The sequence below is a fragment of the Coturnix japonica genome, chromosome 2 (assembly GCF_001577835.2).
Source record: "Coturnix japonica isolate 7356 chromosome 2, Coturnix japonica 2.1, whole genome shotgun sequence".
NCBI classification, from domain to species: domain Eukaryota; kingdom Metazoa; phylum Chordata; class Aves; order Galliformes; family Phasianidae; genus Coturnix; species Coturnix japonica.
The window spans coordinates 88,593,317-88,606,014 of record NC_029517.1 but is presented as its reverse complement, the minus strand read 5'-3'; the positions used below and the strand labels follow the sequence as shown (position 1 = coordinate 88,606,014).

General features: G+C 41.0%; 1 protein-coding gene across 1 annotated transcript in view; it reads right to left on the bottom strand.

Annotated features, from left to right (window-relative positions):
* APCDD1 (APC down-regulated 1) overlaps positions 1–12,698 on the bottom strand; it is a 28,426-nt gene that overhangs the window by 10,326 nt on the left and 5,402 nt on the right. The window contains exons 2-3 of the mRNA XM_015855369.2: positions 8,980–9,163; positions 7,113–7,644 (exon numbers count right to left, since the gene is read on the bottom strand). Of these exons, the coding sequence (XP_015710855.1) occupies positions 7,113–7,644; positions 8,980–9,163 (716 nt within the window). The remainder of the gene's footprint in view (positions 1–7,112; positions 7,645–8,979; positions 9,164–12,698) is intronic.

Genomic DNA, 12,698 nt, shown 5'->3' with positions numbered 1-12,698 from the left:
TTTTTTTTTTTTTTTTTTTTTTTTTCCCCCCTCTTTCAGTGATAACTGAATGTCTATATAAAAAAAAAAAAAGAGAGAAACATTTTTAGGGGCTTTCTGGGTATTTTTAATGAACAACTGCAACCATTTTCTGACAAGTTCTCTCTGTCATCACTTAAATATCAACTGTTTGCCATTCTAACCACACCAGATACAGTAAGACAAAGGGCTAGCAGGCAGTGATGTGTTACAGTAAGCTCTTAAACCATCAAAAAGTAGAGCAACTTTTTCAATAGGCCTGGTACTATGTGAGATAAGGGACTGGTGTTATTTGGAGCTCACTCAAGCTGAGGAAAAGCAGCTGACAGAGAAGTGGTAAACCAAAGCGGTTTTCTCAGTAGCAGTTTTGCATCTGCAAGACCTTTAAACTTATAAGAAATCACACATCAGTTTCCTAAAGGAATTTGTAAAATCACCTTTTCTCTTTAGCTGAAGTCACTGCATAATGGACACATCCTTCCTAACCCATAACTTGCTTAGAAGATTCCAGCATCAGTTCTGCCACAGTATGTATTCTTTGTGGTTGGCTCTGCCATCTTTGGACTCCTCCTCACCCTCCTTCCCTGCCAGTAATGCCAGTGTCGAATTGAAGCCCAACCATGAAAACCTTGGCAGAGCTATAGCTTCTTTCTGTAGAGTCTCTCTAGGGACTTTGCAACTTTCGTTTTTTATTCAAACTCAAATAGATATTCAATGTGGCTACTCTAAAAGCACTCATCCCTCCCTTATCCCATACTATTGCCAGCTGGGTCTGTTCCCTCTGCTGGGCTTCTGTCATCTGTCCTGCTCAGTACCAATACCCTGTGAAGTCATGTATTTCATATTTTTCCAGCAATATCCTGCCCTAGCAGCCACATACTGACATTAGAAGTATTTCCAGAACACTTTGCTGCTGCTGTTTTATTACCCACATCTGTGCAGGTGCAGTATGGAAAAGGTTCTTTGGAAGACCAAGGTTCCCAGCTGGCACAAAGCCACCTTTAGCCAGCACTGATTTGCACTGGTTACTGATGCATGGTCTTGTTTGTGGTTGGAAAAGGATGGGTTGCATCTACATTGTATTGAGGGTGGCAAGGCCTAGCACAAGCCCCACAGCAAGGTGGAGATGCTCTTAACCAGCATATGGGGCAGCCCGGGCTCCACCTATCCAAAAGTTCATAGTTCTCTTCTGTTGAGTGATTCCCTGTCAGGGCTGATTCTTACCACGAGGAAAAGTATTTAAGCAGAAAGGAAAGAAAATGCTTTAGCTCTTATCATTCACACCCACATGAATGCTGCGTGTCATGGGCAGGGCATATAGGACTGGAACAAGGCCATGCCTGGCTAGGATGTTAGGAGAAGGTGTCAATTCAAGTAAAAATTCAGAAAAGACACTGCCAAGGAGCTGAGTCCACCCAAAGGACACTTCTACAAATTGCTCAGTGTAGTATCAAGCTCCACTCCTCCACTGCTCGAGATAACTGCGGACCAGGACAGTGCTTTAACAAATGGCTGCAATCTCCCTCCACCACAAAAGTGATAATTTGCAGGCTTTCCATGACCTCATATGAAGCGAAGTTGGCGAACGTGCATTAGGCTGGCTCTGGGGAGTTGAAAAGCACAGTTGACACAGTTATAATTCAGCCTGCCAAAGGGAATGAAGAATAACAAAGATTTAAAACTTTAATTAAAAAATCTTGAAGCAAATGAAATGCTGGGGAGAGCAGTAACTCCTTTGCAGGGCTGTCAGTTTGGGATTTCTTTTGGTGCGGAACAGAAGAGCTGCGTGCCGGAAGGAGGGTGGAGATACATTGGGACTTATCTACAAATGTGTGCCGTATATTTTCAGATATTGAGGAACAGCTTTTATTAACTACTCCTGTGAAGAGAAAGATAGTGAAGGAATCTGAAGGCACTATCATTATGCAGCTGTCTGATCTATCACATTGATTCCATTGCACAACCCTGCATAAAACTGAAATACAACCAAAATGAAAGAGTCCTCTGCTTGTTCCTTTCTGGGATAAAGTCTTTAGTCAATGCAAAAGATGGGAACAAAGATTAAAAATGGCCTTCTCTCAGATGAATTTACTTGCATGCTTTCTATCCCACTAAGATGATACTGATTTAGAGTGACATGAATATTTGGGGAAGTATAAAAAAAACATTCCTGGAAAATATGAAGCAACATTTTGAATGTCCATCTTCAGGAACAGATATTTCCAAGTTAAGCTGTGTTATGCCTTTAGAAAGCAACTTACATAAGCTTCTGAACTGCATAGCAGTATCACCAGCAAGTCCTTCATTGCTGCTTACAAACGATGAAGAAATTACAGCTAGCTGCTAACAGAAGCAGGGTGCTGAAGGGCCTTCTTTTATTTCACAAGCTTAAACAGTTAATTTTTATCTGTGGTGCTGTATTTGTGTTGGAGCAGACTTTAACTGCAGTTGAAGAACGGACAGTGATCCACAAAGAGAAATGTGGCTTTATAAGCAGCACAGCTCTGGAAGGTTCAGTTAGAAGCTCTTTGATTCTCTTATCTCTGAAGTGCATCATACACACTGTTGCTGTTCATAAACCTGGAATTAACCTATTTGAACATTCTTCTGATATTCTTTCTTTGCTCCCCTCATAATTTCCCTAAGAGTCTTTCGCCAATAATTAACAAAAGAAGCTGTTCAAGTGCTGGCTTAATTCAGAAGTCTAGAAGTCTCTTAATCTAGAATTCTCTGGCAAACAAAGTGGTTTTGTCCTCCAAGATTACACTTTTTGGTTGAGATAGTCTTTTGCTTATTTCTCGGAGGCTCTTTGCATGTTTAACATCTATTCACTCATGCTTGGATTTGCTTGGGAGCTCCTCCAGTACATCACATTCCCCTACAGCTGAAGTTAACTGAGTTTCAAAGAGATGAACACCCAATTTGTCAAAAGCTCAAAAAACCTTGAGCACTTTGTTCTTTCATCCCCTGGCTGAGGCAGAACCCAAGCACCAGCCTCCAGATGTAGAATCTGCATTACCTGCAAAGGTATCTTCCAAAGGTGAATAAACTTGTCAGAGAGAACTGACAACTTGGGAATCTTTTCCATGGGAAAATCTTGCTGAAAGCGTGGGGCCAGCAAATGTTTGAGCATGGCAAAGGCAGAAGGAAGGTTAATCTAGCATGTTTTAAGACTCTTTTGATGTTCCAGACCACTCCAGCCTAACTCCTAAATAACGATCTAACCAGAACGTACTGGCATCACAGCCATGGTCTGATCTTTCCTGTTACTCAGTCAGATGATAAAACAGCACAAGGAGTTCTTTGTTTACAAAACTGCATTTCTGAGGCAATTAAATATGAAATCAGCACCCCAGTACTGCTGTTGTAAACATTCCTGGCATTTTAAGCACACGCTTTGAACGAATAATGCACTGAAGACTTCCTTCCCTACAAGTACTTGTATGAATTTGCAAATAAGGCATGAATTTATGACCAGTCAGCAAGGCTTGGTGTTGCCCTCATCCATGTTTTTTTTTTGTACAACACAGGCGATGACTGCCAAACAGTTCCACCACCCTGCCCTTTCCACCAGCATGATCTCTCCTGCTGGCTAAAGAGCCTGAGCGTGCACTAGCATGAATCCCTTTCTAAACTCCCTACATCAAGGCACATCAAAGGCTTTCAGCCCCCTTCTTCAGCAAGTTCTAATTCATACCCTGAGCGAGGCTGGAGGACTGCTAAGATAAATCTATATAGCGATCTATTAACCAGCTGCTCTTAGGAACTTCCATGTATTTTACAAGAGGAATTTGTTTAAGGTATGCTCTTATCTAAGAGCATTTGTAAAGCTTTAGGAGATGACATATTAGATATTTTTAAAAGCTCCCTGATTTTATATGAACACTTGAGATACGGTAATCTGTGAAATTATTCAGATTTGTAGCACCGAGCATAAAGCTGTCTGGTTTTTGGACAGCCCTTTTGATTTACCACCCTGTGGTGAAATCTCTGCAGGAGTTTGGAGAAGGTCCAATTCTATTTGTTTAAAGTCCCGATCATGTGGCTTTGGCATTCCTAGCATATCCAGCAATCATTTGCTTTTAATTACCATTCATTTCAACCGCATAAGTAATGAATGTGGCTACCACATCCAACTTAAAGGCTGCGTAAACTCTTGAGCGGGGTGGAACTTTCTTCTATATAGAGGCTTAACTATAAATTTAACTCAAAATGTGAATCCTCTCAATTTATTTTAGGCAGGTCTTTATTATAAGTATAAAATAAAAATAAATAAAAAGGAAATGAAAAAAGCCTTAAATGAAAGATTCCACACAATACACCTGATTCACTTCAGAAGTAATTTCCTGGCCTCCCCAACCTCTTGGTATGACTGCAAAAACCTTAAAGAAAAACAAGTTGATTTAACGTTTCTATTTATTCATGGTGTCCAGTTTCCAGAGGAGTCTGTGACTTGTAGTTTTAAACTCAATTTAGCATTTAAACTCATTTTCAGCTGGGTCCCAGTGGAGCAACAATTAGAAAAGGAAAGGAGTTCAAAGAAGAAGGGTTATAACCTTCCAGCAGTATGTTTGCCTGTGCTTTAAAAAAAAAAAAAAAAGAAAAAGAAAAAATCATCTCTATTACTATTCTTTCTCCATCCAGCAAACACTAAGTCCCACAGCCAGGCTGAGGACCTGCTGGCATTGGGAGATTCATTGGTAAGGTACAGGCCAAAACCCAGAAGTCCTACAAAGCAGCTAATTATGAAGGCTCCTTTTTAAGGATATTTGTTATTTGTGCCATGCTGAATGTCTACTACCAGCCAGTCCAACTTCTCTCTACATACAACACATTTCACACCAAATCAGAACAAGATGATCCCAAGAAAATTATGAAGAGAACCTACGCTGTGGGACACTCAGTCTGTGCTCAACCATGTGCTTTGAAGCTGAAGGCTCCAGCTGAGACTGTTGTCTCAGCAATTCAGACCCTGAACATATAGCACCGTATATTGCAGGAGTCTACCAAGCTGTGCAAACAAAGGCTTAAGAGGAACAGAGGTAAAGTAACTTGTCAGAACTTAGAACTGAACAAAGAGGTCTGAAAGTCAGGACCTGGGGCCTCCGTTTATGAAACTGTATGGAATTTATGTCATGGAGAGCTGGAATTTTTGTGTATTTTGATGAACTCATGAGTTAAATTTTGCATTCTATAGTAACAGCACTTCCCGTAGCCAATGAATAGTACTCTTATGAATGGCATTCCGGTGTCATAAATTCAGCCTCAAGATTCAGCCCCTGCCAAAAACTGGCTACCAAAAGTCTTATTAGGAAGAACTGCACTTCATGACTATTGATGGTTAACTTGGCTTGTATGCCCTTCTACTCCCTCAGTTCTTGTATGCATACAATATGGGAGCCACCTCTGCGATCCACATCACAGGTTTTCACTGGTTTCAGTGCACACGTACCTCAGGACAAGATCTACCCACCATGACATGTAAGGCTGTGAGCTAAATGCATGCACAGGGCCCCCTTCATGCTACCACAGCTCATTGATTGAGACTGCTTTTGCTGTCCACATAATGTCACCCACTAAAGTCAGAATGGATCATATCATGCTTGAGATAATGGGCTTTGTGAATGTAAATGAGAGTTTCAAGTGCTCTCAGATATCTGTAAAGTTTTTTGGTTTATATTCAGTGTGGCTTGAGAAACAGACTTCCTTATGAAAGATTAGATTTTTTTTAATTTGAGCATTACATTTTAGAGGCAATATTATTTTAAAAGCAAGAAGTGACTCTATGATAGTACAAAAGTACAAGTTCTGTGGTTCATCTACTGCTGCTAAAACCCTCCATTTTGAGAAGATGTATGTTTATAAAGAAGAAGCAAATAGTGCCGTGCCACTTGAAGAAAACTTAATGAAATAAGTGACAGCGGTGTTTGTATGGAGACATGGCTGGTTGTGGATTAAAATTATCACCAGGACACGCTTTTAAAATAATTAAAGACAGGTCACGTAAAGTCATGAGCTACTGAAATTTGATATACAGACGAGGTAGACACAACACAGGGTAGACGGAGTGGTTTTGAATGGAAGGGAAAACCATGGCTTTCCCATCAAAACTCTCCTTTCCCTTGTTGTGTTTCCTGCTATTGCTGATAAGCTTAGTTGCTGTTTGAACCAGTCACACAGTGAAAGGATTAAAAATGGTGATAACTCATTAGCTGGAAGTGATCCTGCAGCAGTGTCTGGCTGGAACATACTGATAGCAACTGCAGCCTGCAATGTGGTTCCAATTGTTGCGTTCCTTTGAAATGTCACCGGGAAAGATGTACAGACAGACCTCCTGCTACAGGCCATCAATGCCTACTCTTCCTGTTTGATTTTTATTTAACTTACCATGAGTTGATCAGTTCCCAATGAAGCTGAAGGCACTTTGAAGCTCCTTTGAAAACTGAATTATCAAATGGAATTAGAGACCCATTCTATATTCACCTGTTTTTCATTTCATTAACGTGTATGCCTGCTTCTGGATCCACGACCTGAACAGTCCATCCGTTTTTCCCCCTTCATGCTGTCCCTTTCATGTCTCTGCCTTCCAATTTCCCTTTTTTCTCTTCAGATTATGGATCACTCAAATTCTATATGTTGATACAATCTGACTTCCTCTCTTCCTGATGCTCCTGCAGCTATACAAGCATCCACTGATGCCTGTTTCTCTAGCTGTTTCTCAGTCCTGCATCAAGCTTTCTTTCTTCTCTTCTCCTAGCCTTAAACTACAGTCCCAGCCAGCAACTGTCACCTCTGCAAGAGGTCTTCGATAACATCTTCAGACTCACAGCAGCCTTTACTGACCTTAGCTCATCAGACTACTTTTCATGCATTTGATGCAGTCTCATAAACCACAAAATAGGTACTACTTTTCTGAAATAATATGCTCTGTGATCTTATTGTAATTGACTGCATCATCTGTAAAGCCACCATCCATTTCTTATTTTAGAACCACATCTGCATTTTAGATTACACTAGCGCACTGACTCAGAGGAGCTGAATAATGTAAGCTTTGTCAGTAGTAACTTAACAGGATGCCATATGTACATACATACCTTGGCATTTTGAAGAGGAGGTTGGTAACTGGAGGGTCGGTAGTACCTCCTCTGGGTAGCATCAGTATGAATGTCTCCAAGAAATAGCTCCTCCACGAGGTGATCTAAATTGTGATGCAGATACTGCTTCTCCACGCGGATCAGCTGGAGTTCATGCATGGCAAAATTCAGAGCCTTGGTGCATTCACATCCGCTCTCTTCTCTGAGCAAATCATAGCTCACATCCTGCTCCCAGGGACTATCTTCTGGTATAAATCCAGGACATGTATTGTTGACCAACTCACTTAATTTTTTGGCTACTGCTTCGTTGTGGCTTATGATCTGTATGTTGCGCAGCTGATAATCTGCTTCAGTACCCCCTCGGATGATCCAGGATGCTTGGCGAAGGCGAATTTTGCCACGTATAACTAATGTGTAGATAGGGTTAGTGCAGCGATTGCCACCATAGTAAAACTGATATGCTTTGAATGTATTATTGTGATAGAATCTGTAAGATCTTGTGATGAACTCTGGGCCTGCTCTGACTTCACAGCTGTGGGAAGACAGAAAGGAAATTTTAGCAAGGTGGCACGTCATGTACACTACAGGTGACAAGAATGAGCAACACTGCAGGAGTCCACAGATATCTGGGTACTCACGTCCCTCTGAAATGAAGTAAATAGGGACTAGGTAACCATGATCTGCCAATTCACCAAGAATTTCCTCTGCTATTATAGAAACATACAGTTTCATGGTGATTGTATCTACCTAAGGGTTTACTCTCTGTAGATTTAAATACTTTGAGTCATATTTCACTTTTCCTTTTTGTCTAAGGACTACCATGTGACTAATTTTATGAAAAAAGTCACAGCTTATTAAACATCTATTCTTCTCTTTTGCATGGTAGATTTAGCAAAAGCACTGATAACATCAGAAAGCAGAATGCCAAATATCCACAGAACAGGACAAGGAACTGGCTTCTGCAGCTGTTGCAAAGGCTCCACTGTAGTGTACTGCCTGGTCTGGTCTGCAGAGACCTGTAGAATCTCGTCCTCAGCTTTCCCACTCAACGTTTCAAGAGGGGTGGCACTTCTGCCATTTAATGCAAATCTCCTGTTTGGACAGAAGTTAGACCATGCAGTATTGAGGTTTGTTAACAAAGAAGTATTTTTTTTCTCTTTTACTGAAGATGTGAATAGCAGTTAAATACCAGTTTCTCTAGAAAGTCCTTTTGTACCTTCAAACTTGTTCCCCTTTTTTTGTCATCTGCAATGCTTAATGTAAATACATTCTAATAAAAAGCCCACGATTCCCCTACTACAACTCACTTGAAATGAATGGGCAACTATTGCCTGCTGAGACACGCAAGCAAAATAGCTCTCTGAATTAAAAATTATCATGTATGGGTTGGAAAAGAACTGGTGAAGTACAGCTTCTTAATTTCTTCTGCTAAAACAACTAACTTGTGCTAGACAAACGCTCTGAAAATAAGGATCCATTCAAAGGATCTAATGCATGCAGTCCAAGATAATATAATGTTACATTTGAATAAGCATTTTGGCAACTTGATGGTCCTTTTTCTATTCAGAAAGAGATTTAAAGATATTTCACAGTGTGCTGTTTTAAATCCAGACTACAAATTGATTCATCAAGACAGTTTCATAGTATGCTATTCCTATGTACATAACACAGCTCCTTTTCTTTTATACATAAGCTTATTATAAAGCATTTGGAATGTAAAGTATCACCATACTATCACCATATTAAATAAATTAGTTCCCCTGCTTGTTAAAGTGGGAATTTTCATCCTTCCTTCTTTGTTTCCTTCCCCTTTTCTCTTCCACATACACCACTCAAGCATGTTTGATCATGTTTGATCATTCCTTACCCAGTAGAGACCCAGTGTCCTTCTATATTGGGAGGCATTTGCACAGTGATGCGGGCCCCATTGTGGAGGTGTTTCAGCATGTGATGACACTGTGACTCCTTGAAAGCCCTCCATGCACTCTTCTCTAAGGAGCGGGGGTGGGACCTGCTGTCTGGATGAAGAAGAGCAGAACCTTCTCCCAGCCCTGCAATAGAAAAGCAGAAATTAACCAGAGATCCCAGTAAGAGAGCCTTCAACATGATAAAGGCGGTTGAGAACATCTTGTGGTTGAATAACACTTGCTCACAATGTTATGTGTCTGGGAAAGAAGAGGCTGCATTTCTTGTCTCATTTGAAAAATAAAAAAAATATGCAATGCTCTTCTTCTCTGTAGCTCCGCAAGGGCTTGAACTGAAGTGCTCCATTTCTACACCCAGTGATGTGGCTCTAGAGCTAAATTTTACAGACACCTCTTTAATCTCTGGTCAGGACAGTCAGAAATCTGGGTCTTGGAACTCCCAGAAAGTTGCATCCAGATCTGGACATCAACTTTGTGGTTTCAGCCCCCCTCTAATTTGAACACTTCTATACTAAACTTGCAAACAAAGGCTGCTCTTGAAAGCCAAGGGAAAAACAGATCTTAAAAGCAAAGTCTCTGCACACAGGAAGCCTCTGTGATGACTGAGGTGGTCAATTAGAGGCCGATTCTGCTATTTTTATTTTAAAGGAGAAGAGGAATTTGAAAAGCTAATTTTGTCTCCATCACACAGCAATTTTGGTTTCTTGTAATGTATACATACAAAACCCACCAGTGATCTTTTTACACAGTATTAATTGGACAAAATGAATACGGAGCTTCAGGAGGAATGCGTCTTTATTCTTTTAGGCACCAAGTGCTCTTAGATATATTGGAAACATGGATCATGGATAGTGGGTGGGAAACTGTTAATACTTTACCAAAAGGAATTTAAGAACCTCCGGGCTAGGAAAAGAATATGGGGTGTGGAAGCCAGTCTGGCTGTCTGGGGAGAGGGAAGGCTCAATGACATGCGCTCCCAGGGGTCAGAGTTAGGGTTTGCCCTGTCTTTTCTCATGACTTTCCTGCCCAACTTGGCTCTGGAACCAGGCTCTTTTCTATGCAGTCCAAGCCACCAAACTAGACCCTGCTCTGTATTCCCCAGGTCAGACATCAAAATATGAGTCATGAAGAGCAACCTCTAAATGTAAGGTCTGTCATTCAGGCTGATGTTAAGGCTGTGCTCAGTCCCACCTTGCACGGTATTGCTGCAGAACTTACAAGAAAATTGGCATTATTCATTTTTAGCTAGATGCCATTTCCAAGCTTTGCCATTTCCTAATGCAAACAGAAAACTGTGTCGGTGACTCATGATGTTGTCTAGGCCTTATGTCTTCTGGAATAAACTTAGGTTAACACCTGGGAAAATGGCATTGCCAGAAATACAAATACATGCCACCTATTTGAAAAGAGCAGTTTCTACTGTGAACAAAGGCGAAGAGTTTTCCAGTAGGCAGAGTAACGTGTGATCAGAAACATAACTATAAATACTTGAATGTAAACAGCACTTATCACTGAATGATCTTGTGATTTAATGAGATTAACTGATACAATTTCACAGTCTTTATTAGGAGATTTAGCAGCTTTGTTGCAGTTTACCACTAATTCTTCCTTCTGAATGAGAATTTATGGCCTTCCTTTCTACACAGTAATAAATACGAGATGCTTTGATATCTGAGCATGCCATCTGAGATGCACTTAAAGGACTTTCAGAGGGTCAGTACTTTTTTCTTTCTGAAAGCCAGTCTTCTCAGGCCTTTTTGCAATGCTGAGCAGTCTCTCTTGTGCATCAAACAACAGTTGTTCTGAAGCAAGAAATGGCAGGACCACTTCCAAAGCAGTATGACCACACCAGAACGATGCTTTCCTGAAGCTGACAATCTTTTGAGAGGCAGGATTTAGTAGATAGGACTTTCATCAGTCTTTCATGGATGCAGCCTCCTGGCCCTAAGCCAGCATCTCTTGGCAGCCTAGCTCACCTGGAAAAGAACTCAGCTCTCAAAAACTTGAGCTTATCGGGTCTATCTGAAACCCTGTGGGCATGGGACTGATGTCACAGGCCCTTATGCTGCCAGAAGAACAAGTTCAGCCAGGTCCGGTGAAATTTACTATACACTTATTTCTGTTGTTATGAACCACAGCTAATGTTTGAGACCTTCTCCTTCAACAAGTTTTCCCATCCCTACATCTATACACACTCAAAAAATTCAGCACGTTCTCTTTAACGGAGCGCTTCTGTCCATGGCTCTTTTGTGTCAGAAAGGACAGTGCCTGCAAGGTACATGCTGGATGTTGGAGCTATCACTACTAACCCTTCCAACAGAAACACAGCTATCAGGATGCCTTCTGCAGAGAAATTATCTCACATTGAAAAAGCCTTTGAAAACTTCCATTTTTGCCTGGAGCTGTTAAGCATTTGAAGTCTGCCATTAAGAGGAGGTTTTGAAATGGTTCGAGTGACTTTTTCCAAGGCAGATGTATCACGCACGTTGCTTTTAGGCTGTTGTGCTTTTCATAACACATGTTATATGATTCATAAATACAGATGCACTTGAAAATGAATGATTTATTCATTTAAACATATTTGGGTGTTTAATTTCTTCAAGCAAAAATCCTCCTGCAGAAGGATACCATCTTGTATGTGTACATAGCAAAAGAGAAGATGTGTTATATGCTGCCAATTATTCCCCGGAGGAAATAATGAAAAGAGAGGTTTTTGAAAAGGAGTCAAACTTTCTGTGACATCATGCAGTGTCTTTTTGATATTGCTTAGAAGTAAGCTGGCCTCTAGCTCTCCCTGGAAGTACAGCTGGGTGTAGTTCTATCTTGCAAACAACAAACTGTATCCAGTGGATGGGAGATTTGCATTGTCAGCCACAGAGATCTGTATCTGAGAAGTGAGCATGTGCTCAGGATTCATCCATCAAACTGTGACAAATGATGATGGGAAGAAGTTTAAGTCAAGACAGGCACGAGAACATAAGGACTGTAGAGATTGGGGAAGAGATGTAGAAGACACACACAAGCCAGGCAACATCCCATACGCTGGACATGACTATCAGAATACAGATTATGCTGTAAGATTAAAGGGCAATGATGGGACCCTTTACCTTGCTCGCTACATTTTTCAATGTTTATGTTGCTGAGGTAAGGAAATACTTAATTTAGCAGAGCCTTCTTTCTCACTGAGTCATAATTTCAACACTTTTGCTTATAACTACATATGCTTGTGTGACTTCCAGTCAAAGGTGCCCTAACTTCTCTCATGTTACCTAAAAACCCCTCACAAAGACTGGTGATGTACTTTCTGTGCAAGACATGAAGCTGAACACTGTCTCCTTTGCATTTCCACACTGGGTAATTCAAAGCAGCACAGAATCCCTTGCTCCCCTTTGGCAGTGCACAGTGAAGTGTTCTGCAAAACTGAGGCCTCCTGGGGATAATGGCATTCACTGTAAAAGATCTACTTGGCGATGTTCGAAGTTGGACTCTGCTGGAAGGCTTAAGATTAAAACGTGCTTTCACAAAACTGGGAAAAGAATTTCACGGCTCTTAAAAGCCCACTTTGGAGCCCAAGCATGGTTGCAACATACTTGGAGCCACTACTTTCATTCAGAAGGATCCAGCTCTGCTATTCCCTATAGCACAGACAGATGATAGGGTT